A 27851-nucleotide genomic window follows, 5' to 3' on the forward strand; every position below is an offset into this window, starting at 1 on the left:
GAGATGCTGAGGTTATGCTGTATGGAGGCAGAAAAGATAAAAAAAAAAAAAAAAAAAAGCCTCTAATTTTTTCCTTGTGAGGAAAAAAGACTGTAGCACTGAATTACATAGCACAGGAACATATAGAAAAATTACCCTGATTTCAAAGGGAACATACATGCTAGGGAATCTATCCAAAGCATGAGTCAACTAGCTGGTTAGTGCTTAGTTCAGCATCTGATGACATAGTAAATATTAAATAAATGATAATGGTTACACAAAGCACTTAAGCTGCTTTAAAAAAAAAAAAAAAATCCAAATAAAAGGTGTCTGAATGTGCCTTGCATCTGCAGATAGAAAATGCTGACTGGTTTAGTCCTAGAAGATGACGTCTGCCTCTCTCAGAACAGCGGCCAGCAAGTGAACTGAAATCTCAATACTTGGGGTTTTTTGTGCCACAGGGTGTAAGAAGTAGGTAGGAATCCAGACCCGAGCAGGTGTGTTTTCTTGTCATACTATGTTCATGTGCAAAGTGGTCCTAGAAACTGCATTTCCCTCATCAGTCCCCTGAATAGTCCAGGTGTTATAAATGAGGCATCCTGACAGCTTCACTTTTGGAGGCTTCCAGATCTTGATGGATTTTCTTTGTGGTGGCTGAGCTCTGACTTTACAGGTACTGATGACTGTTCTTTCCTCAGCTGTATATTAAAAGGTGAAACTTAGGCGTTTGCCATTTTTAAACCTTCTCTCCAGAAGGTGTCTGATCACAAACAGCAACTTTTTTTTTTTTTCCCATTTCCTCACACTGGTACATTAATTGGCTAATGATGAAATGTAACTTCCTGTGCTTGTTACACTATTTAGTATTTGTTGGAAGCATAATGTATGTAGTAATATCAAGAATATAATTTAAAAAACTTACTCCTTGTTAAATGTATTAGCAGAAGGAGATCTATTTATGTATGTTAAATCAAAAAGGTCTTTAGAACCAATTGAAGTGGTTAGGAGAGGTAAAAAATACAATCATCATGAAAACTTTTTTCCTGCTTCTCATCAGTGACAGCACGGACATGCTGGAATTTTACCATTAAAAAATTAAGTGGCAAAAAAAGTTTTTACAGTGATCCAAAGATGTTGAATCTGTACTTCTGTTTTGTGCATTTACATAACAAAGGTTTAGAAGATGCCATCGCTAGCATGTTTTATGTACCCTCTAAAAGAACTTCAAAACATTTTAAATTGAGTTACATGTGTTTAGAATGTATGGAAATGCTTAACATACATCAGTGTCCTGTGGTGAACCTAATGCATACAACAGTATGTAAAGATGTATCCAAATTCAGACTTTACTGTATACTAAGAGCAGTATTTTGAGAGATGCTATTCTGTAACTGATCTCTTAGTTAAAATTATGCAGCAAAAAGGTAGGGAAGGGTTAGCCTTTTAGAAACTTCAGATGAGTGTTCTAACTTTTATAAATCATTAACTTAGTAACTACAAGATAACTAGTCATCTACAATGCCTCTGCATTATTAATAGCATTATCTTATCCCTGTGTAAGGCTCTACATTTCTAGGAATCACAGGGCACTTGGAAAACTTAATATAGTATTTACAGCTAAAGCTGTCATGGAAGCCTAGACACCATTACGATTAAGTATTATACCACACAGAGAGAACAGAAAAAAACCCTATATATGATTAAAACTATAGAACTGCTAAGACTTCCAGCAGAGCCTGGAATTTCAACAGAGAATGTCTGAAATTTGGCTTAGTTTTGAAAAAGTCTTCTTATCATTGTGCCAGATGATACTGAAGGATAACATCTATTTCTGGAATATGAGAGAAAAAAAGGAAGGAAGGCCTGGTTGAAAGATAAAGGCATATATCCTTTTCCGTCTGGAAGGCCATTTACTCTGAAAATCAGAAACATGAAAAAGTAATGCAAAATAATGCTTTTCAAAGGAGCATTATGTCATTAGAACTTAATTGGTGTCAGTAGTGATAATAGTAACTAACAATGAATAACTAAATTCCCAATTCTTTGGTTGATGGATTTGTATAAGCTGAGGCTGTTTAAATGTTTTCTTTTTGATCCATGGAGGGAAAAAATGTAGATGCTACACATTCAAAGCGTAGAAAAAAAAAGTACTTTTGGCTAAATAAGCAAGCTGTCAGCTAACCATTGTCAGATGAATTTACTTCGTGCTTTTTTTTTATATATAGTTTCACAAATCAGTTCAATGTCCTTAAATGATGAACTGAAAACGTAGGTACCTCACTGCATACCTCATCTTTTCTAGAAAGCTACCTTTAAGCAAAACAGAATAGCATATAGTTGAGAGAATGGGGAGGCTGTGGTACTACTCTTGTGCAATGTATAGTCTTCAATACTTAAAGCTTTGCTTTAGATGAATATGTGTATTCTTAGTATTTCAAATAAATAGCTGTATTTTGTTTCCACAAGACTTAAGAGAGCACTGGAAATAATTGGTAAAGCCTTAGTAGTCACTGAAGAACTGCTTTAAGTGCCAAATATACAATTAGATTTGGTACCCAAATCAACTTGTCCTTTGGCTATTTTGAGAAGTTAGTTGGAGACAAAGGTGAACTTTGGCAGTGCTGAAATAATTCCACAAATAACTGTGGGGTTGGGGGATAGTGTGCTTGCAGGGCACTGCCTGCCCTGGAGGAAAGTTCTTTGAACACGCTGCCTGCTTGCACTGTTTTCCTGGTAAATAGGAGAGCTAACTGCCTTTTCCTGACAGTGTATGCAACTGTGGAAACAAGGGAGGCAGCTAGTGGTTGGGGTTTTTTTGCTGCCTCAACAGAAGATCACCCCAGCTTGCTCCCTTGGGTATTTGTTGCAGTGACTGTGAGGTCTTACTACAGTTGCGGGAAGGAGTTAGTGTCTGAGAGACAAGCTTGAGGCATAGTGAGACAAAGGGCTTCTGCAGAGTTACTCAGCGCTGCATGTGGTCACAGCGTAGTCAGCTGTGGTCTCAGAAGCACAGCGATGGCATCTGAAGTGATGAATAATCTTAATTATTCCAGTTTTCCTTAAATAAAGTGGTATGGGAGCAGTGTTGTAAAGATAGTTTCTCTGTGGGGCTTTCTAGCTATGCATGTATCTAGTTATGCATATGCTTCACTCTTCCTAGGTAAGGGAAATCAGAATTTTACAAGACCTGAAAGAGCAAATGATCTCCAAGAACAAATGCCTAGCACTGTCTAAATGCCTGGTAAATCAGTTCCCAGCCTTGAATTCAAAAAGATGGTGGAAGTCAAAATGACTTCAAAGGAAGTCAAACTCCAGTGAAGTCTCATAAGTTTCAGATGTTTGATTTTTTTTTTTTTTAAGGCAATAAGTGCAATCTAAATATTACTGTAATTAGTCATCCTTGACTACTGAGTCCAAATGATCAGTGTGCCCTTTTACACATTGGGAAGGAGGATGCAGTCTTGGTCACAAACTCGAAGCAAAGCTCTGATTCATGATCTAGATTCAGAATGAGACAACATAGTTTGTTTTAACACTGCTCTTCAAATTTTATACACCAGAGCTTCTCTTTACGTAGTCATTCTCTTAATCTCTTTCTGTTACTAATTTGTTTTTCTGGGTTTGGGGTGTGTTGTTTTTTGAGGGGGGGCAGGGGGAGTGGGGATAGGGGATTGCATTGGGAAGAGGCTTGCCTACAGATCCCAACCAGTATGACTTGGCATTTGATTCATATTTTCTTTACATGCACAGTTCGTATTTCAGAGATGTGTGGTAATTGCTGACATAATACATAAAAGATGAAGCACTCTATCTACTGAAAGAGCATACTGCGTATATTGATTGGGGATTTAATAAAGCTGCTTCCTATCAGCTGTCATCAAACTGACCCAGTGAGGACTTGTTAAAGAATTTTGGAGAGAAGATGAAGAGGAAGTGGCAGCAACCAAACTGTACTGCACTCTCTCTCTCCTTCTTACCTGTTTGAAACATACTTCACCTTCAAACAGTGACTGTATCAGCTAAGACATTGGTGTAACTGAGCCTTCTTATTTTTGTAAAGGAGTTCATTTTAATATATACTCTGTACGTTGTCCTTTCCATCAAATTTTATTTCTGACAAGTGTGAGCATGCCTGTCTTACGCTGATACTTTTTTTTCTGTCTTCTTTCTTTCTCTCTCTCTTTTTTCTCTCTCTTTGGTTCATTGTGTCCACTGATGGGTGGATTACTCATAGAACATTCTCCACTATAATTTATGTTTATCTGAAAATAGGAACCGCAGTTCTTCAGTAATAACAAGCTCCTCTATCTAAACAGTCTCTAGTTCGTTTCACTGCCTTCATTTTCATGTCTTGTCATTTTTTTTCATTTTCTGCTGCTGTTAATCTGACATCCTTTGCTCCAAAAAAAAAAAAAAAATGTGTTTTATTTACAGGGCACAGCATTTGGAAGTGCTCCTGTACCTTCTCGCAGGCAATTATGTGAGTCTCTTAAATTCCGCTCTGTGTTGTAAAGATGACTATGTGTTCATGTGCTGTAGCATGGCATGCCAATATAGAGTTAATGCCCTGAGGTCAATATTCAACCGCTGGTGTTGTATATTGCCTGTAATGTGTTTGTAGCTAACAGCTTCTATTGACCCCTTCTTTATTTCTTTGTTGTGTTTTGTTCAACACATCATAAATTGGGACTGTGCTGTGCACTATAGAGTTGCAAGAAGGGAAGAAAATACCATAATGACTCAAAGTCTGGAGGGGAATAAGAATAATATCCACAGATCATGTGTTCAACATATTAATGAGTAGCATTGTTAAAACTAAAGAATCTCTCTTTTCCATTCTTTAAATTAATCTCTCCATTGTGCAAACAAAAAAACCCCATGGATCTCAAAAAATTAAGAAATGGAAAATCAAACAATATGGTGTAAGGTAGACGTTACTGAGAGCAGCTGTATTTCTTATAAGACTTTCCTTCTAATTAATTTGAAGAACAAGTCCATCCCCTTAGTTGGGGAGGAAAGGAAACTTTTATAGAGGGATCTCATTCATTTTTTTCCTTAAATCCATTGGAAATATTGACAATAGATAATATTTCTTCTAAATTAAAAGAAAATCCTCCCTGTTGTCCACCCAAAATCCCAAGGAATCACAAACATAATGTGCTATATATTTTTTCAAAAAAGAAGAGAAAGGCTTACATTCTAATTCAAGATGATCTCTCTGCTGCTTTAACACTGCGCGCGTGTGTATATTGAATACATAGATTCTCAGAATGCCATCAGACTTTGAGATGAGGACTTTCTTACATTCCTTGAGTCTATTTCTGTCTCCTCCTACCTTGAGTTAAATGTCCATCCTAAAGACATTGGTGTCTTCCATATCCACATAATAAGCTACAGCCATGCACTGCATTATTATAATTACTATGCACTGTATCACACTGCTGAATGTCAAATAGATTCATCATAATATAACATTACAGGCTTATTCATAAAATACAGTGCAGTTTGAACGATGCTTCATTGTTGGCAGTCTTGAAACGTGTTGCTTGCATAAATTCACCGATGCTGCTCTTGTGTATTCATAGGAAAACACAGCATTTGTCTATGAGTGTGGGTCTTGCAAAAGTAACAAAAAATATAATCTGTATATGACTGTCCGTTCTTTTGTGCAATTATCTAAGATGTTCCTATTCTACTGGGTATATCTAAGGGGAGGAAAAAATATCAAGATGAAACACTGTTCATGAAATGTAATTGTGCTCCTATTATGGTTATTTAAGGTATGGTGGAAAGAATTAATATTGTTATTGAATCCTTTACAAAAACAATGCTGAAGTTATTTTTATCCAATGTGTATGACAACTAGCAGTCTGCTAAAATGAAAATTTAAATTTCTGTCTGGCTTACTGTCATTATATTAATCCTGATACTGGTCTACATGATTAACATCAGTGAAGACGTTGGAAGCACACCAACATGATAACACACTTCAACATGCTTAGTTATAAGAAATCAGAAGTGTGCATGGTACCACTGTTCACAGCTTTCTTCCTTGTATGGAGCCCCTCTTTGAGATGAATGCTAAAGTGTCACATAATGAAGTGACTAGGATTTGAACATAAGGGAAGGTGTGGGAAGGGCATAAAATGTTTTATCTGACAAAGACAGGATAAAATTTGTGTACCTAACTGAAGATGCAGAACTGTGAAGTAAACATAGGAATGCATGATGGTTGGGTTAAATATGTGGATGAATAGTTTGAAAGAAGTGGTCAGAATCTCCGTGATTAGCTGTTGAAATAAAGGTAAAACTAACATTACTGAAATGGTGAGATGGGAGGAGTAGGTTTAAAACTGCATATATAGAATGTGTCAGTGGCTTAACTGTGAAGCAAATAGAAGCAAAAGAAACACATAAATAAGGGAATCCCTAACATCGGGGGGAAAAAAAGGGGGGAAAAAAAAGATTATTTCAACCAGCTATTTTCTGCTTTTTTGTGTACTGGGAGGCAAAGATTATATGGAACTATGCATATGTTGTGGCAACGTTCTTCTAACAGGAAGCTAAAATTAGAGCTTGAATTTCCTAAGTTTGTCTTCTAGTCACTGGAGGTAACTTTTCTGGTCCTTGCAAAGCATTGAACATTATTATTGTTTATGTACAAAGGTGGGAAATGAGGATGTCTGGGAATCCAGAGCAGGAATGCTGCTGGATAAATGCTGTGTCCTGTCACATAGAAACTGAAAGGTGGGCTGTGTTTTCTTCCAGTTGGTTTACCAGTGATCCTACAGTAACTCTACTGCACTAGAAGAGGCAAGATTAATTTGATCTGAGTTCACGTGAGATATTTTAGACTACTGGGGACTTGTGGCTGCTTCACCTCAGAGTGAGCAGGGTAGGCTCAGTGGTGGTGTTGCAAGTCACCGGGAAGTCCTGTACTTCTGGGCATCTGAAGATGTCATAGACATTGAGTGGCAACTGTGCCAATGCTGTGTTATGACATTTTCTCTTGGAGCCCAGGACCCTGAGAACCTGCTGGTGAAATGTGCCAAAGTAATGAGTGGTTGAGAGTAAGATGCTGTTTACATAACATTTTAAAATAACAAGTTTCTACTGATGGGGCATTTTAACACTCCGGCTATAAACTATGAGACACTGAGTACAAGGATAACTAATGAATTCCAATATGGGAGTTAAGACTCCTTTCCACGAGATAAAAACTTGCATTTTGAAATGGAATAAGTTGCAACTTCCTTTCTCTTTTACAGTGAAGACACCAACACAAGTGGAAATAAAGTAACATACAATCCAAACTGACTGTAAATATGAGATCATCTGTAATTAGCAACAAAATAAGATGCAAAGACAGAGGGCAAACTGAATGGGGAATCCACAGTGAATATAGATATCATCATAAGTCCGTAATGATAGCTATATAACCCAGCTTTAGTCATGGGAGTACTGTTGACCTGAAAGCAAAATACAGACCTACAGAATATAGTTATGACTAAATAAGATGTATCAAAACAAAATGCAGCTCTAGATTTTTGGGCAAAATTGAAATATAATTGCCCTAAGGAGAGAAGAGCAGTCATATTTTCTCCTGTCATTTGTCCATTACATGGAGCAGAAGCACAAGTACACCAGTGAAAATGATACACTGTGAAATTTAAACTGCCAGAATATTTTATTTGCATATTACATGAAGAGTAAACCCCACAATTCTGAAAATACACTTTATCATTGCAAGATTTCCTTTAATCTACACTTTTCTCCTGCAAAAATACATTAGAGTCAGGGTTTTAAGATTATATCCTCTATTAAACTATTGGATTAAGCTAGTGGGCCTTGCACCAGATGACAAAGCTTTTGCTTTTTTATATCTATGGTACTTTTTATCAAGACTTTATTCCAGACATTTTCCTTGTTTAACTTAACATGTCCTCAAACTATAACTGCCAATTGAAGGTCGCAGTGGGCAGTACTTTTTAAGAAAATGTATTATCATTTACGTGTAATTTGGGGAATGAAAAATGCTTACCAGCTTTGATTAGCACTACTTAGAAGAAGAAATCAATGAGAAGTATCATAGAAAGAACCTTGCTATAATAGATGTTCCTGAAACACAGTAGAATCTCAACAAAAATCAATACAGTTATGTGGTACCTGACAATCAACTTTACAGATAGAACAAATTGGATCAGACACTTGAAATAGCCATATTATATCCAAAGAATTTCATACCATCTAATGATAAGAAAAGTGCCAAAATCTAATGCAGTTAAACTAACCTTTAGGCAGGGGATTTCATACAATGAAGAATTCACTGTTAAAAATAAACCACCCTACAATGAAAATTCACAGAAGTGAAATCCTTAGTTTGTTGATAAATGGCACTTTCATGTTATAATCTTACAAGCAAAGCTTAATTACTCAGGGCAAACATAAATACTTCAGAGTTTTAAATTCAGCTGTAGTGATTTTTTTTAAAGACATAAATTACAGCAGAAAATATGTAGAATGGAATTACAAGAGTTAAATTCGTAGCATAGATATTCAAGTGATAAAACAATCTTAAAGAAGTATTTTCCCACTGTCAAGATATTTCAAAGGAGTGGATGGCTTCTTTGGTCAGCCAGAGGGAGAAAACAAGGAAGATAGATACAATGCTGAGAAGTTAACTGTTTTCTTGAATCATGGTCCATTGTGGAGGAAGAAACGTTTTTCATGGGAATGCTTTCCTAATATAGGGAGAAACCTAAGGTGGTAATGGTAAATATGTAAGTTGCAAATGAAAACATTTAAAATTACTTCTTTCAGAATTTTCAAGAAATTCAGAAATGAGTAGGCTAACCTACCAGTACAAATAGATTCTCTTAAAAAAAATACTGACAGTCTTTTTTTGTAGTAGATCAAAATATATGAAGTCAAGACATGTAAGTAGTAGTTTGGTTAAAATAATACCTTAAAAAAGCTTATTGAAAATACATGCATGTTTCTAACGCCTAAGCATGGCATTTTCTGTGAAGGTTTATCTATTAGAATTCTATTCTATTTATGATAAAAAATGTGAGCATAGGAAAATAGATGGATGTATTTTGAGCTTTATAAGGAAGTTTTACCTTCACAGAAGGGTGCAAAACTCTCCCCCCAACCATAGGCCACATGTGAGTTCTCCAGACTAAATATCTGACTAAGAAACTGCTAAATGTCTTAATCTCACACAGGGTTACCAATTTCAGTGGTGGGTCTCAAAGTCTATAGTAAGACTAGTATCAGTTTGATGGGTTTCAGCTTGAAATGATGAAAATCCCTATTTCATCTTTCAGAATAATGACAAAGGTATTTGCATAGTAAAATTTATGACGGCAACATTATTCAGGTTAGTCAACCTAACAAGGTTGGGGGCTTCAGGATAACGTGAGGGGTTTGACCAGGCATGTACAGCAGGATGACAGATTATTGAGAACAGCAGTGTAAATAATTAGGTGATGAAAAGGTAAAGAATTAACCTTTGAAGATGAAAATATTTTGTGTCACAATACGCAATTTTATTCATTTAGGTATGCGTGCAGTAATACCTTGTGTAAGAGAGTTGCAACTATAGCTTTGATTCATTCCTAAAGGGTGGAAAATCTGAAAGCATGCTTGAAGTCTAAAACTCTTCACCTGTTCTCTTTGCCATGGTTCCTTCCAAACTTGATGGCAACTATCCTGCTAAACACCGGGTTTGCTGGTGCTGCTGTCACTTTGACCAGTACTGATTCATTGGAACTTTCTAAGATGTGCAGATGGGAAATCCCCAAGCTTCATGCAAACCTGAGCTATTAAAGGCTGTGTCTGCCTTAATCATAGAATCATTTATGTTGGAAAAGACTCTTAAGATTGAGTCCAGCAATCAACCTAACACTACAAAGTCCACCACTAAACCATGTCCCTAAGCACCACATCTACACATCATTTAAATATCTCCAGGGATGGTGACTCAACCACTTCTCTGGGCAGCCTGTTCCAGTGCTTGACAACCCTTTCAGTGAAGAAATATTTCCTAATATCCAATCTAAACCTCCCATGGAGCAACTTGAGGCTGTTTCCTTCTGTCCTATCACTTGTTACTTGGGAGAAGAGACTACCACCCACCTGGCTGCAATGTCATTTTAAGTATTTATACAGAACCCTCAGCCTCCTTTTCTCCAGACTAAACAACCCCAGTTCATAACCCTTCCTCATAAAACTTGTTCTCTAGACCAGTGGTTCTCAACCTGAGGTCTGCGGAACCCTGGGGGGCCACGATGTTGTCACAGGGGGTCCGCGAAGGCTTAAAGCAGGGGTGGGGAATGTCCAGCCCAGAAACATTTAGTTGGGCCTGCGGCAAGCACTGCGCCTCTTTTACCCACAGCCCCCTCCCCTCAATGCTTCTCTCATACTCAAGCACTCCCCCTGCCCACCTGCCCTGGCACGCTAGTATATTCAGTGCTAGTATGGTTGGTGGGACCCATTTTAACTAGGTGGTTTTTCTCTTTAGGGCCACAATGGGGCTGAAGTCTGTTCCTCCAAGTGGTGGCCCTGGACCCGTAAACAAAAATATATGGTGACTGAGCACAGACAAACAAGGGGGGAGGTGAGAAGAATTGTAAAAACTTTTCATCAAATTTTAATATAAAAATTGGCATCAAATTCAGAATTAGCACATTAAAATACCATAAAATGGGCCATTTGAGCAAGAGTGTTGATGGTATTTTAAATTCATATGGAATCATTGCAGTAAAGATATTATAGTAGGAGTGTGTGCATTAACAGATTAACTTATTTCCCCTTGTCTCCAAATTTGAAGACCCTTCACAAGAAAATTGAAATAAATATTTGATGCAGTCTAGTGCTTTAAATTTTTAATTAAGTCTTGGTGGTCCGTGGCCACGAAAGGTGTTTGAAGGGGGTCCGTGGTGAAGAAAATGCTGAGAACCCCTGCTCTAGACCCTTCACCAGCTTTGTTGGTCTTCTGTATAGTAGTATATGTATGTAGTATAACAGAAGCTGATCCAGACAATGAAGTGGTTGGGGCTGATGAGGAGGAAAGGTTGTCTTTGTCTGTCATTTCAGACTTAAAAATTATAGTTGTGCAGCAATGAATCCAAATAACTCAGTGTCTTAACTCAGTAGGACTCTGCACAAGTAAGATTTTTGTGAGTTCAGGAACCTTACTAACTGCAAGCCAATCCTGGATAGATTCTCTCTTCAAGATTTTGACTGAAGCTATGGTTTGGGGGGTAGGTAAGTTTTCTTAAGTTACTAATTTTCTTACAGGAGGTGTTTAAATGTTTATAAGATATGCAGAGAAGTGCACTTAGAACAGCTTTTGTGAGGAAAAATACAAACCTCTTAATTGCTGTAAAATAATATGTTCTTAATCTTATAGAAGTTTAGGTTTATACCAGCATGATGTCCATAGATTCAATTACTGCCTGGCTGGAGTTTAGAAACATATCTGACTAACTGTAAAAGACTTCCGATCAGGTTTTAATGAAGTAATTCACTCTCAAAAAATTAAGCAACAGTAATAGAAATAAATTATGTAAATAGTAATAATCCTTAGTATCTATTGTTTTACATTTTTGGCTCATAATTCTTCATTGTAATAATTCTAAAAATGGCTTAATCTGACAGTCACCTGCTAAATTTAATTTAAAAATCCATTAGAAAATTATCCATTTAACTGAATAATCTTTTGATCAGGGTTTTTAACTCAGTAATATGTTCTTAGTGATTCAGGCTTATTCTAGTTTAATCAGAAGTTATAGGCCTATTAACTCCAGTGGATGTAAGATCATGCCCTGTTTTTGCAAAATGAGAAAATATATATTCTAACAATAGTTTTATTAATATATTGTTATTTTTAAGTCTTTCATTTGTGGAAGAGATTTCTAATTCTTTTAACAGGAGCTCCTGCTTTCAGTCCTGTTTCTATGGAAACAAACATTAGCACATTGAAAGTTTTTAAAAAGTTATTATTTTAAAATACTGGGAACTGGAGAATTCATTTAAGCAAATTTGGAACCCACTCAAAAAAAAAAAAAAATGGAGCTTAGATGTAGAACAGAAATTAAAAGTTTTTATGTTATAGTTTAGCATGTGGGCTTTATTTGTCTTCGTTTCTTAGTTCCATGATTGAAAAGAAGGATTTATTCTTTAAAAAATAATTTTTATTGCATTTAAATTGTGCTATTACAGAACTCTCCAAGAGTGGTATTACACTGAGGGATGTGTTTCTGTACCTAGGAGCATTGAGGAATTTAGAAAAATTAATTTTTGTTTTCATCAGGTTGTGCTTGATGAGTGAGAATAGTGTTTATTAGACCAGTATGTACTGTGGTACGTTAAAAATCTTCGTTTGGTTTGCATACTACACCTGAGTATGGAAGAAGAAACAAAACAAATATGTTGTTGCTATCTTGGCTAACTTATCCCTGAGCACAGAAAAAAAAACATGGTCATAATTTTATTAAAAATCAGATACTGTTTCCTGTTTAAATAAAATAGCCCTTCAACAACTGAGTCTTTCATCATTGAAATAAATAGTCTATCAGGGTGAGATTCACCAAATTCAGACATAATCAGTGTTCCTGTCCTGCTTTGCATTCACAGACTTGATTGCACCTTAATCAAGAGAAAGTAGAGTACAGAAGTCATGAGCTGAGGAATTGCTTGTTCTGTTTGTTGTTTCTGCTTTCACTGCCGTTATAGTTGTAAAAATGAGATACATTCTGCTACACTTTTTTTGAAAGTTAAAAAATGAAAACTAAGGGAATCCATTGAAGTTGGTAGTCTCTTGCTAAATTAATTTTAAAGCACTAGACAATTTTAAAAAGAAAGTGTTCTTCTCTGGGCTTCTTGAACTACCTCAAGTAGCTGTGATTTTATGTTTTTGGAAGTTCTGTCTTCAAAACATCTGTAAAATATAATTCATTATTATAAAAGTGTTTTAAAGTAATTTCTTTAGTCTTCTGCTTTTTTCACATGAAATTGAGCAGAAGTGGCAGTCTCCAAGAGACACTGTTGTTTACACCCTATATTTTTTTGTATTTCCATTAGTAATTTATGTGGTGACTATGTCTGTGGTGACTACAACAGGGAAGAGGTTTGTAAGACTTCTCTTGCTCTAACAACTCAGAAAAATATATATAATTAAAATTGTGAATACCGATTTTCCTAAAGACTGAGCTCTATATTTTCTACAGAAATTCATGAAACTTTTACATAAACTCAGGGAATTGTCAGTTTCATATGTCTCATGCTGGAGCTTGTGTCTACAAAAAGGTTGCTTTTAACTATAGTTCCTTAAGAGTTTGTGATTGAAAGTTACTTTTCTTGATACTGCCAGACGATACGGCAAGGGGTGCAGGCTATAAATTACAGCTTGACTGGTAGAAAATGGGCATTAGGAAGAACTTTTCTCAAGGAGGATAGTTCAGCTCTGGAACAGGTTGCTCAGATTGTAAAATCTCTATCCTCAAAGGTTTTCAAGACTTGGCCAGGCAGAGGCATGACTGAGCTCACCTGGAATTGGTGGTAGTCCCAAGCAGTAGGCAGGGCAAGATTACCTCCAGAGGTCTCTCCCACCTAATGCTTCTCTGAGTCTGTAATTTGGGGAGCACTGATAAGGATGGAAAGAAGGGGAAAAGTGCAGTTCTGTGAAGCTGCATCTTTCTTTAGAGTTTATTTTCTGTTTGCAAATTCATGTGCAATTAATCTAAGAAACTTCAGCTACTGAGACCAGTAAATTTTTTTAAAAGAAGTTAATGATTGGTTTCAAGTTTTTCAAATTAGATTGACTCGTAAACATGGTGATACTTTTTTTTTTTTAACCTAAAAATAAGGTTAATGAAGTAAATAATTCTTCAAATACAGTAATATTTTAGGCCTAACAAAATGTTTCTGATTGATCTGATCTTTTTCATTCATGCATCAAACCAAAGAGTCCCTTATTTACCTAACTCTATTTTGAGTAATGAAACTGAATCACTGATAATCTCCATCAGAAGTAAACTCAGTGATTCATTTATTCTTAATAAATTACCTATCAAAATAATTCTGTTTCCTGTTAGTGAATTGTCTAAAATCTGACAGTGATTTTTTTTTTAGTAATAACTATTTTGAAATTGTAATTAATTGCCAATAGAGGCATGTGATCTAGATGAGGGGATCGAGTGCACCCTCAGTAAGTTTGCAGATGACACCGAGTTGGGTGGGAGTGTTGATCGGCTCAAGGGTAGGGAGGCTCTGCAGAGAGATCTGGACAGGCTGGAGCGATGGGCTAAGGCCAACTGTAGGAGTTTCAATAAGGCCAAATGCCGGGTGCTGCACTTTGGCCACAACAACCCCCAGCAGCTCTACAGGCTTGGGGAGGAGTGGCTGGAGAGCTGCCAGTCAGAGAGGGACATGGGGATGTTGATTGACAGCCGGCTGAACATGAGCCAGCAGTGTGCCCAGGTGGCCAAGAAGGCCAATGGTATCCTGGCTTGCATCAGAAATAGCATGGCCAGCAGGGACAGGGAAGTGATCTTACCCCTGTACTCGGCACTGGTGAGGCCGCACCTCGATGACTGTGTTCAGTTTTGGGCCCCTCACTACAAAAAGGACATTGAATTACTCGAGCGTGTCCAGAGAAGGGCAACGAAACTGGTGAAGGGTCTGGAGCACATGTCGTACGAGGAGCGGCTGAGGGAACTGGGGTTGTTTAGTCTGGAGAAGAGGAGGCTGAGGGGAGACCTCATCGCCCTCTACAACTACCTGAAAGGAGGTTGCAGAGAGCTGGGGATGAGTCTCTTTAACCAAGTAACAAGCGATAGGACGAGAGGGAATGGCCTCAAGTTGTGCCAGGGAAGGTTTAGACTAGATATTAGGAAGCATTTCTTTACAGAACGGGTTGTTAGGCGTTGGAATGGGCTGCCCAGGGCAGTGGTGGAGTCCCCATCCCTGGAGGTGTTTAAAAGTTGGGTCGACATAGCGCTGAGGGATCTGGTGTAGTTGGGAACTGTCAGTGTTAGGTTAATGGTTGGACTAGATGATCTTCAAGGTCTTTTCCAACCTAGATGATTCTGTGATTCTGTTAGCATATGCTTTGTCAGTAGAGTACTCTTCTTCATTCAGTACTTCCCCTTTTGACCACTGTAATATTGCTGCTGTTCCTGGACTCTTCCACACAAAAACCCCTTCTCTTTCTCCAGGTGACCATCTACTGTGCTGTAATAATAACAATACATACTTTCAAATTGCCTATTGTTTAATTTGGCTGTGAAAAACTTTTTCTAATAGCAGCTTAGTTGTTCAATTATTGTAAATATTCTGTTGATCACAGTTATCAGATGTTTATATAAGGAAAGTATTAGGAAAAGGAAGAAAAATGACTTGCAGAAAATTGATGCTTTAGCTCATTAATGAGTATAGTAGGGTAGTACAGTATATAGCAATTCAAGATAAAGCTTCTAGTGAAAGAAACTGTGGTAGAGAAAGGATGCATTAGAATGAACATGAACAATGAACATTATCTGCTGAGAAAATGTAAAACCTGCAGCAAAAAGACTCTTTCTCAGGAATTTTGAGTGTCACGGCTTCAGGAACTGGCCTTCTCATTGATGTCGGAACAGACTTAAGCAAAGCAGTCTCAGGCAGAATACAAACTAAAGAAAATACCCATGTTTTTCTGATTTAGAGTATGTGCAGTCATAAAAAAATGTTACTTCATGATATGAGGAAATACAACATCATTTTATGATGAGGACTTACAGCCTACACATTTGTATTTTAGTTAGACTGGGTGACATTCAGCATTTACAATTACAGAGAATGTATTTGCTTTTTGATTCATCATTGTAATGGATAGTGCTTTTCTCTCATATGTAGTTAAATTAAAAACTATTGTATTCATTGTTTTGGTCAGTAGTTCTGTCTTCAGAGGATTAATGAAATTTGGGACTGCTGAAGATGGTTATTTAAATTACTGAATGGCTTAATAGGCAAGTCAATATGAAAAAGTTTTCAAGCCATTCCCATTAGAGTATGTTAAACACAGTGGAGAAAATCTATGAAACTACATTTATTGGCATACTGCTGTTTGCTGTACATGTGACTAGAGATATCATGAACATGCTTTGCTTTGGCATAACTACAGATGGCTATAGGCTGAATAATGAATTATACCATTTGTTGTTCTTCTGATATAGCTGTTAAACCATAACAGTTTTCTGCATTGTATTTAAATCCATTTGATAGATTAAAAAATGCTGCCTTTAATCAACTCCTAGTACAGAAGGCATGAATTTTTCCTCAGATTTCCCTTCTGAGATTAGACATCTGCAATTATTGCAATCACTTTTGCATTTTATCAACAGTGGAAAAAGCAGACTGGTAGACATTTTAATTCAGATGGTTGAAAAGAGTTAAAAGCTAGAATAAAAATATTCACCATTTCCCTATGCCACACAAACATGCTTGCAAATGCACCCTTTGCTGTTCTATCCCTTGCAGACATAACACAGTCTGTCCCTTTCTAGAGAGACGATAGACAAATGATCCACTCACTCTCTTGTTTCCTCTCCTTTGTTCATTTTGTCATTTTCCCATAAAATCCATGGATTTTATATGCTTAATAGATGACTAATTAGAATTACTTGTTTTTAATGTGACAAAGCAAGACATTGCTAATGCTTGAATTATTAACGGGTATTTGTCAAGTTCACCTGTAGGAACTATAAATACAAATAACATGGTATGGTTTGTTAAAAATGAACATTTAGTATCATGCAAGTTCAGTTTATTCAAGTTCATTCTTCTTTCAGTTATTTTTCTAATAAGCTTTCCCTCCTTTTCATTCACTCATTTCTAACAACTGGAAAGTATCTACTGCTTCACTTTTATAGAAAAGTCAATTCATTACTGTCATTTGGTCATACTGCTGAAGCTCAAACACACAGAGAATGAGAGGTTTTTATGTGCTTTGTTAGAGTCATCTATTGTTGGGAAATAAATATCTGCTGAATGTTTTCTGGAAGCTATTTCAAGCATTTGTTATAAGAAAATACAATGAAAGCAGTACTTGCTACAAAACCTCGTTAAGCTTTTCTACAAAGCAATAATAATTTTTACATTCCTTCTCTTCAACAGGCTAATAACTGCCTTAGTTTTGTTGTTAAAATAACATGTTATATACAGTTTCCTGCTTCTGGAGTTTTACTTAAAATGTAATTGATATTTGTTCCCATTTGCCTTCAGGTCTGATCTTTGGGGTTTTAAAAGACTGTAATTCCAAAGAAGATAGATGTAAAAATTAATGTAGTAAAAATGAACTCTACATATATAATAAAGATATACTATGATTTTATTACTTATTTTAAAATTACAGGTTTTAGCAATGAAAAATCTTATCCTCTGTACTAACAGGATAGCTGAAGAAGCCCAGTGGCAATTCCCTAGTGGAAATAATTGTTCTCTTTCCCTTGTGGGGTCCTGTGGTTGCTGTCATTCCTCTACCACTGTCTCCTGACAGCATTCTCAACTTGGCTCTGGGAATGACTCTAGACTTGGACTGGAGAACCAGAAAGTAGAAATGCTCTATGACTTGTATTGTACAGGTAATTGAGCCTCCCTCTCCTTCTCTAACAAAAGGATGCAGTATTCTGTGTTTTTATAGGTAAAAACTATAAGAAGGGTTAACAGAAACCATTATTTGTTAGGATAGTGAGCATATTCATAAAGTTGGCCTTATGCTAGCATTTACTATTTTAGTCTTCAGATTATCATCATTACCCCTGGGCTGTTTATATTTAGTTATTATGTGTAGGTTTAGACGTTGAAATTAAGGGATTGGGCACCTAAACTAACTGAAGCATTACTCCAAACAAGAACAATGCTATCATTCATGCAAAGAGAAGTGTTTGGAAGACAAGCATAGGCAGGAGTACAAAGAAATGCAGTTCACTAGCTAGATACAGAAGCAATCCAGAAGTGTGAATTCATGTCTTTTGGTATTCCTTCCAGGAGGGTTGAGTCTAAATCAGCTTGCAGTACTCATGGGTTTATTACTTACAGAACAATCCCCAGTGTTTCTGTGTCACCTTGTGTCTCTGCCTGCTTCTGGGTTGTCCTTTCAAAGCAACCTGTTCTATGTGACTGTGTTGTATCTCCTATAACATCAACAATAGTTCCTGGTGTGAAAAGCCTTATTGTTCAATTTAATTTATACATAGTGTCTTTTCAAAAAAGAAATAAAAATCTGTGGAAGTTGAAAAAAGAGACAGTACTACTGGTCTTGGTCTGTACTTGGCACTAGCTAGTGTTTTGTAAGCCTCACTAGTTTACAGTCTGTGTCTGAATTTCCACTCTATGAGCTACTCCTTTTATAGATAAAACCTTGACAGAGATCTTCAGCGTGTTGTGATTTTTCTCACTGGGGCTTGTGAAAAGCTTTTAAAGTTTGAATTCATTTGAATGTTGGCTATGTGCAGCATATCCGTGCCATCAGCTTCACCTACTCCTACCTGAATGAATTATAAACAGCATAATATATTATCAGTCTTCATTAGAAAGAGTAGAGGAGTCTTACTGTGAAGAACACACAGGTCGAGGACAAACAGGACTTTTTTTTTTTTGCTTTTCTGCTAGCAGCCAGGGCCAGCCTTGAGAAGGAAAAGAGTTGCCAGGTGATGAACTCTGAGCTTGGGGTGACTCTGCATGAACAAGATCTTCTGTCTCACCACACTGTTTTGTAGCCCTCAAGTATGGCATGTATGGTGGTGCCTGCACACTAGATGATATTCATGCTTACCAGTTTACAGCTGTAAGTAAAACTACAGTCTAGTCATTATTTTAGCTGCATTGACTATGTCAACCCTTTCTTGGGTAATGACATATGAGCATATACTGGGTTCAGTAGGAGAAAATCCAGCTAAAGATTTCTGTTGGCTTGTTCACATTCCTTGGCTGGGAAATTTCAAATAATAAAATTTAACTCTACTATACAAAAGATGGTAAAGCTAGGCTACTGTCACCTAACTGTAAGCACCTGTAGTTTGTCTTTCAGCAGCAGTGATTGTTCATAAAGTGGAAATTATATTTAAAATGTTTTATCTAACACATGCCTAACAAAAGTCTTTGCTCCTTTATTCTTTGGATTACGATAGAAATACCATTCTGATTATTTTTTTTCATTTTAAGTACACAAAGTATTAAATTTTGTGATATGTTCTTGACCTTACAACATAATCTAATAGTCGCTTATATTAGCAAAATAAGCGGAGTTAAATAAAATAAAATAAAGGAACTGCTACTCTAGGTTGGGAACAATATGGCTGTACTTCAGCATATCATGAAGACAATGAATTAAAAAGAGCGGTACCTCCTTCCTTCTTTTTGTCTTGCTTAAATTATCCACACTGAGACAATAGGAAAGTGTTGCAAATTTTCATTTTATATTGTCAACATCCTCATGTGGCATGAGTTAGCAATATAGGTGTAATGACTGGATGCTAGCAATAGCAGTCACATGTTTACTTTTTTCTACTGGTGCCCCTTGGCTTGACCTCTCAAGCATCATGTGGGAGCAGAACACAGAGATCTGGGAGGTGGGATTCTCACCTGGAGGGCTGTGAGTCTCCCCTCTCACCTCCTACATTCCAGACTTTTTTTTACTAACGTGTCTTTCAGCCAAGCAAGTAGTTGTATGTGTTTAACTTCACGAGCGTGACTGGAACAAAATGAGACTGTTCCCATGTATGACTAAATGTGTCTTTGTTCCTGGAGCAGGGGTGGGGATGTTTCTGTACCGTGATGGATTTTGCGTTTTCTTGCCTCAGCACTAACCACACAGCAGGAGGATCAGGGCATTTAGGAGGACTTCCTGTGACAGTGAAGTGGTTTTATTAATTTATAAAATGTTTATAAAAACTTGAAAGATCTCACATCCAACTGTCAAATTTGCCAGTGAGTTGCACATCCAAATGATCTTTTAGGAGCAATGGAACTGTTCCATTACTGAAAGCTTTAACAATACAGTAATTTCAGTTAGATGTCCAGGTTGAATATGAGCACAAGTCTCAAGATTTGAAAAATTATTTCTCTACTCATTTTTGTGAAGTCCATAATCTGTCTCTGGATGCTAACACAATCTCTTTTAGTATTTATTGAGTATGATATTAAATATTATGTTTATGGTAGTATAAGTATCTCAAATATTTTTAAAGGAACTGTCAAATATAGCCACAGACTAAAATGAGAATCACATCTGGATATTTTACAGTTCATTTTGACTTCAGTGCTAAAATAAATTTAAATGCAATTTGTGCAATAAGTCATATGAAATAAAACAATAGCATGAAAAATACCCTGCAGTATTAATTCATGTGAGAAGAAAAACTACTGAGTCTGTGTGCCAAACGTATGTTTCATTGCTGTAAGCATAGAATGCCTCACTACAGATTCTGCATTCATGTTTACATTGAGCTATAAAGTACAAAAGGAGTCACTGCAGAAAACAGGCGAATAATGTTGTTTCCTAATGGACTCATCATGGAACAAAGATTCCCTAAAAATATTTAATTAAATAATTACAGGATGAGGTGTCATATTCTTGTAGTTTTCCAAGGATATTGATTAAGCAGCTGTCCTGCTTCTGAAATAGCTGGAAAATCAAGAAAGGCGAGTATGAAGTAATTCTTCATATTGCTTATTTTGGAACTAAATATTTGAAGTCTGATTTTTTTTTTCTTTTTCCTTTGAAAAACAACAGGCAGACGGCAATTTAAATACTGTAATTTATCTTTGATGGGTGATGTATTTAAAGCAGCTGAAAGCAAATAATTTGAACATGTAGCAATTAACATTCTGATCCCACTCAGGGATTTGCATATGCTGACTCTCACCATCCAAATGTGGCTCTTAGCAGGTATGAGGTCTAGTTCTAGTTTCAGCAGCAAAGGAAAAATGTTACACTTTCCTGTGTTGATTTCATAGGAAATGCCAAGAGATTCTACAAATCTGTTTCTAGCCCATCCAGATTTCAGTGGCCAAATCTTTTGCTAGAAACAAAATCTGCAAGCTTGCCTTTGGCAAGGCACAAAAGGAGTTATGACCCAGTGACATGTCAAGCCTTATCCTTACCCTAGATAATATGAACTGAATATTACATGATTTATATAAATCCTTATGATTGCTGATGATGTGAAGTCCCACTCCAGGCACAGTGTGTTTTCCCTATTCTGTTTTTATTAATGCTTGTTGGAGAAGAGTCAATGGCACTAGAGGGATTCTGCTGCACTTAACTGATTTCCTCGATGGCAGTGCAGCTGTAGTACAAATAGATATTGCCAACTGTGTGGTGTGAAATGGCCCTTTGGCTCTCCTGGAATCTGGATCAAAATGTCAAGAAAGGCAAAAGGCGGGTTTGTGTTTTGTTTTGTTTTGGGCTTGGGCGTTTTTTGTGTGGGTTGTTTTTTTTTTTTTTTGGCATGGGATCCTGCAGCCATATAGTCATATTTTATGTGTGTGTGTTTTAAAACATGTTATTGAATAACATGGTCCTGCACTGCTTCTTCACAGACATCTCATAGTGAGAGATAAGCTGTGGATGAAGTGCACCGGTGATGCTAAGATACAAAGCTGTTTTCTTCAAAAAAGAAAGTCCAGGACTAGTTATACATGATCAGTGTGAAGCTGTTGGCTTGGATTTTAAGCCGTAGCTCAACATTGGTTATGAATCAGTAAATAAGCAGTAGTTTTAGAGTGCACACTTGTAAAGAAAATGTATAAAATTATAAAAGTTAGATACTAATTTGGGGAAAACCAATTCCATCTACATATAGTCCATACACTTTTGCCCAATTTTTTTTTCTGAAAGGACTGGTTTAAATAATGAGCCTTATATGCTAATCCCTTGATATTTTAGACATGTTAATTCCTAAATGCTTGCTTAGTTTCTGGTGTCATTAATGGATTTCAGACTTTCTTAAATTACATATATGGGGAAAAAAGACTCTTCATATTATAAAATTCTCCTATGCCTTTATTGCCAATTAAGGGAACATGCTGAACTCTATTTCTTGTTCTTGTTAGAGAGCATTACCTAGCAAATACTCAAATTGTTTTGATGTAGAAAGCTACTGGTAGAATGAATATTGAAGTTACAAAGGGTTCTTTGCTCAGAAGTGGGATCATCTTTCTAATACCGACTTTCTAATAAAACTTTGAAGTTACAAGCTTCCTTTTGTTTGTAGTATCTCAGTAACATGTGTCAGATGTCGTCTTCCATAAAACCCTGCACTTGTGATACTGAGTTTGCATGAAATTGTGCTGCCTTGTAGTGTTTAGCTTAATTCTGAAAGTAAACTCATCTATTTCAGCCATTCGAGTTAATCTCACTTGAGAAAGATACAGCATCTCTGAGTAAAGTAAAATTAGGAAAATTATAAACAAAACAAATACTTAAAACTAAGTGATCTAAACTAGTAAATAATTTGAGTTTAGGTACTTCTTTCTTTTCATTCACCCTTTTATTTCTCTGCCTAGACTATGAGTGAACAACTAAGCCTTTCTGAAAGGGCATCGATGGTCATCTGGAGCCATTTCAAAGCTATTATTGAAGAAAATATGTTTACTTTGACATCCATAAGCCAAACTATGCTTAATAATTGCTTTTAAAAGTAACTTACTGCCATGCCATTATGTGATTGCAGTCTTTTCTTGGCTCTTAGGTTAACTCATCAGGGTTGTGTAACAAAGACTAAAGAGATTTTTTAAAACATTTTCTCTCTATTGTGGTATCGAAATACAAAATGTTTTCAATGGTTGGGAATCAGTGTATGGATTGTGAGGTCTGACTGTGCAGAATATGTCCACAAAATAAAGTGTGAGTAGAAATCAGTTCTTAGAATGATCCGATAGTTGGGTTTGGGTTGGTTTCCCACCCTGCCAGTAATTTGATGTTGCTTAAATTAAGTTTATACAGCTAACAGGGTTGTGGTTGTGTTACTGAGATTGTCAACAGTCCATGCTAGATTTGGTCACCTACTGACTATTGTACAGCTACCCTTCGAGCAGCTGTGCTGTACAGCGCCTACATGAGCTGTGGTGGGGCTTTTGTTTCTTCTGCAGCCCTGTGAAATCCCCAGGCGTGTACAGCATCTCTAAAAAGTGTATCTTCTGTAACACAACACATATTCCAATAGCATTCATTTTTGAATTGTAATATAAATGTGTAGTTTATTGCAAAATAAATATCAGTGAAAATATATACTGCATTTAGAAACAGTGCAATGAGTTAATTTTACTCTAATAAGGCTTTCTGAATATATGGAAGTACTATTATCATATCAGTTAAGATAACTTTAAATGACTGACTATTGCTTATGGTATTTCTTAAGGTGGCACCAGACCTTTTCATTTAGATTCATAATACATGTTTATGCGAGCCCTCAAAATAGTAAATGGAGTAAAACATCTATTTTGTGATAATATGTTCACTTGAAATAGAATTAGAGAAATCTGGAAAAAAATATGCCTTAAAACTTAGTTGAAGCTGATTTTTTTTTTTTTAAGTAGTTCAATCTGAGCAGAAAATGAAGAAATATTGGGCCAATGACCTCATAAGATGAAAAGGAAGGAAGGAAAAACTCAGAATACAAAATATTCTCTGGGTAGTTTGACCGTTTACTTCCCCTCTGTCACCCTACTAGCCTTACCAAGTGCTTTCAAAATGACACGTAATTGCTGTTTTTACTCCCTTTCTGGCACAACTTGACATTAATGTATTTGAAGATATAGCACATTATGTGCTAACCATTCAAAATTGGCAGTGAAAATAAAAATAAAAAATCAGACTGACAGAATTTAACACTGGCTCTACAGTTTGAAAAAGTGTAGATGTGTAAATAAATTCTGTTGAAGAAATACCTTTCCATGTTCTTGTTGCTATTTGCATTTTCTCATAGGTCAAATAATTTTAGTAAGCAGACCAAATTATTTTAGTAAAGCATTGGGAAGATACGTGATAAATTAAAACAATAAGAAAAGCCCGAAGTGAGTTTAATATCTGTTTACTCTTGTTGTCATTACCATGAGAACTTCTATGGCTTCAGTGGTAATTCTTTCAGAAAAGTGAGTTATGTCAGAAAAGAGCAGTCAGTACCAATGCTGCATCACTTGTTGCCAAAAACCAGTGAGTAAGTCTTGACTAGATTATCCTTTACTAGAAGAAAACTACAATTTTACATTTCAGAGACTAAAATGAGAGGTGAAAGCATGTTGCCATGATGTTACCCTTCTTGCAGGACTCTGGACAAAACAACACGTTCAGTCTCTTTTAGCATTATGTTATACTTCATCTTGATTTAAATTGAACATAGTTTAAACTATGCCCTTTCGGTTAAGGTAAAAAGGAAGATAAGAGGCAGAATGCCACATTTCATTCCCATCAGTACATGTCTGCATGGCCATGCTTTTGGGTCCACAGCTGGCTTGTCTTGCAAGGTCAAATCCTCTGCCCCATGGAAGCAGCTGGTGAGGTTACCACCTCACCAGAAGTAGGGCATCTGACTGTTTTCCTTAAAAAAAAAAAAACAAGAAAGATTTCCTTGTTCATTTCATGCTGCCTCACTACATTTACCAAGAATTATGTAAATATGAGTCCTGCTAAAGTAGCTTAAGATGTTTATCTAAAGCTTATACAGTCAACCTTAAAGCTATACATGGAGATGGGGATCTTGCAAGCATAAAGACAACCTTCAGGATCACCTCTTATTCTCCTAAGAAAAATTTCTGAGAGAACTATGTTTTTTTCATGTGAATGATGGCAACCCCATTTATCATCATACCGGAAAATGTATCTGTAATTTTACAGTGCAGTCTTCCACTTAAGATATTTTTTGGCCAAGTTTAAAAAGGGAAACTCCTCAAGTTTGAGCAAATACTGGATTATTTCACCTTATCACAGGCTTTTTTCCTTCTCGATCACCAGCCATCACTCAGAAAACAATGCAAGTCCTTGCAGATAAACAGAATAGTGCACAATCAGACTTCTGAAGGAAAACATGAAATACATCATGTGGTTTTACATTCCCAACTGAATTCAGTGGTACAAATGCAAATCTGTAAAACTAGACAGATTGTTACAATTCTATTTCAATGCACATTTTACAAAGCTTCAGGGTGAATCACATTACAAAATTTTCCATGCTGGTTTCACCTTGAGATCCTGACATCAAAAGTATTAAATGCCTCTTTGTGCTTCAGGCAAACATTAACACCTTTTTTTCAGATGTAGCTTAAATTCTCTTTATCCTTTTTTTTTTTTTTTATCAGGTAGCCTTGGAGATTTGGGGTTTGCTTTGAATTTTCTAAGTTTATTGTAAATTTAAGTGAATAGAAGTATAAACCATTATTTTCTCAATGAGAAAATTTAAGTGCTTAGCTTTCTTGCTTTTCCTGGTCCACTGACATAAATTATTTTAGGATTTGGTTCACTAGCATAAATGATTTTAGCTTTGCCAGGGTTTTTAATTTTTTTTTGTCAGTTATAATTTTTCCTTGATTGTTTGCATCTGTGGGAGTAATTTTGAGATGCTTGACATGTATATTTATGTGCTTCATAGATTTGAAGTCACCTACCTGCTTAAGACCAGCTATGGTTCATAATAGGTAGTGTGAGGAGACATTGTTGTCTTTTTGTAAATTGGAATAAGCTTATGATTTTAATTAAATTATGATTTATAGGATTATTATTAATACACAGTTTATGTAATGACAGCATGGGACAAGGACTGTTCTCTACCCTGATCACTAAGTTGAAGGAGAGATATAAGTATTCTTGTCCTTCTGATTTAGCTGGAGATCTGCACCATATGTTACACAAAGTAGGGTTGTAAATACTCTCTTTGAAGTGTGAATGGTAGCACATTTGAAATAAAATAATTTAAATACAATTATAGATGAGGCTTACCTTCATGTTACTAGGCTGTGCCCAGCCCTAGGTCAGGCCAAAAAGTGAAACTATGTTTGTATGACTTTTCCTGAAAGTCTGTTGACATGAGAAATAATTTTGTTACTTTCCCACTCCCTTATAAATCATTTGATGTAATTGGATTTCATTAAGCATACATTAACCTGTGGTCTTTTAACAGGGTGAAAAGGAAGAAAAAAAAATGAAAGACCATCTTTCATATTTTTGGTGCAGATCTGTCTGAGAGAACACTTAACCCACATATAGTTTTTGTACAGCAGTAGTCATGCCATGCTGTATAAGATGAAATCTTACATTGAACATTACAAATAAACTGGAAAAAATATTTCTGGTTGTCAGTAAAGTTTAAATAATTCACATGAGCACTTAATGTTTTTAGAGTTTTCCTGGTAAAATGTAGTAACTTTCAAGCCAGAGTACTTTGTATTCTCATGAACGTTTTCCTTGTTGCTGTGACTTATCCTAAGGCAAACTTTCTATCGTACCCAGTATTAAAGAGTGCAGAATGGTAATATATAGGAAAATTAACGGATCCTTTATTGTACCATAAATGGAGTGTATCATCTTTGCACTAACTGAAGATTAGATTGGATTTGAACCTTTAACATATTTTAGAAATATACATTCACCTATAAATTTAAGAAGTTTAACTCTTTCATTACCTTTGTTGCCATTACTATTTTTAGGGAACTAGACATTGCCGTGAGGGATGGATTCTGAGACTCCAGGCAAATATCAAAACCTTAAGTAATTTTTTATGCTCAACTACTGCTGTTTAGTCTTGTCTGGATGGGTGTTATCTCCTGTATGTGGATCTATTCTGGCTCATTAAGGCCAGTATTAACTATTTGCTGACTGACTGCAAGTCATCTGGGTAATTCTAATGGTTGCAGGCTGGAAATTATCTTAGTTTTACTATTTCTGTACTACAAACCACTTTGCTTCCTACCCTAAGTCATTTTGGTATGTCTGAGTGTAAGGCAAATAGAACAAAATCACAAGTAGTTCATCTGCTTCATTACCTCCTGAATTCCACATCTTCCTCTTTCAGGCTCTTTAAATGACAGTATTCCCAGTTTTAGGTGTGCACTGTTTTCCCCCTTACTCTGCAAAACCCAAGAAATTGAATAGATACACATTTATTGAAGCATAACAGACCTCACAAATACAGTATTACTTTGGCCATTCACCTGTTTTCTTCCATTTGTTTCAGGTTTTTTATTTAATTTTTATTTTATTTATTTATTCTTTAAACCAGAGTCTCCTCAAGGCATGAGTTCAAGTCCTATGACAGACTATAAAATATCTAGGCTACTCTGCTATCCTGAATCCATGTTTTAAATTCCATTTAATTATAGTAACTAACCAAACCTCTCATAGCATTCCCTTTAAGTGAAGCACAAGTGAGGTAGTGTCTCTCCTGGAATAATCTGCTTCTCTAAAAGGAAGTTGTTTGCAGTCTTTCTCCTAAGAGCTATAAATACAAGAATAATATAAGATATAAGGTTAAAAAAAAGTTTGAAGTAACACACTTTATTGTTTTTAATGCTGCCTTCTAAGAAGTAACTCTGGTTTATATTTAGAAAACCTCAGTGTCTGAGGAACATCATTAAATGTGATATATGAACTTTAATACAAGAAAATTGTGGGGTTTGATATAATGCAGTCATTAGGTGATATTCAGATAGCATTGCTTAAGTGCTCAAAGGCTTCAAAGTCAATGCCAATCATTTATTTGATCCTGGAGTGAACTCACTTGATAAACTGCTGTGTTCTTCATCTGTGGAAAGCAATACAGATTGCTGGCACTATTGGTTTTAAGGAAGATAATCTCTCAGGGGAGCTTGCCCTTTTAAATATCAATTTGAGC

At 36.2% G+C, this 27851-nt stretch overlaps 1 protein-coding gene across 2 annotated transcripts in view; it reads left to right on the top strand.

The window, feature by feature from the left end:
* Nucleotides 1-27851, top strand: part of CCSER1 (coiled-coil serine rich protein 1) — a 728522-nt gene that overhangs the window by 575148 nt on the left and 125523 nt on the right. For both annotated transcript variants that reach the window (XM_074866749.1, XM_074866751.1), the window contains exon 10: nucleotides 4414-4459. In XM_074866749.1, coding sequence (XP_074722850.1) covers nucleotides 4414-4459 — 46 coding nt within the window. The remainder of the gene's footprint in view (nucleotides 1-4413; nucleotides 4460-27851) is intronic.

The sequence above is a fragment of the Strix uralensis genome, chromosome 4, assembly GCF_047716275.1.
Source record: "Strix uralensis isolate ZFMK-TIS-50842 chromosome 4, bStrUra1, whole genome shotgun sequence".
In the NCBI taxonomy this organism is placed as follows: Eukaryota; Metazoa; Chordata; class Aves; order Strigiformes; family Strigidae; genus Strix; species Strix uralensis.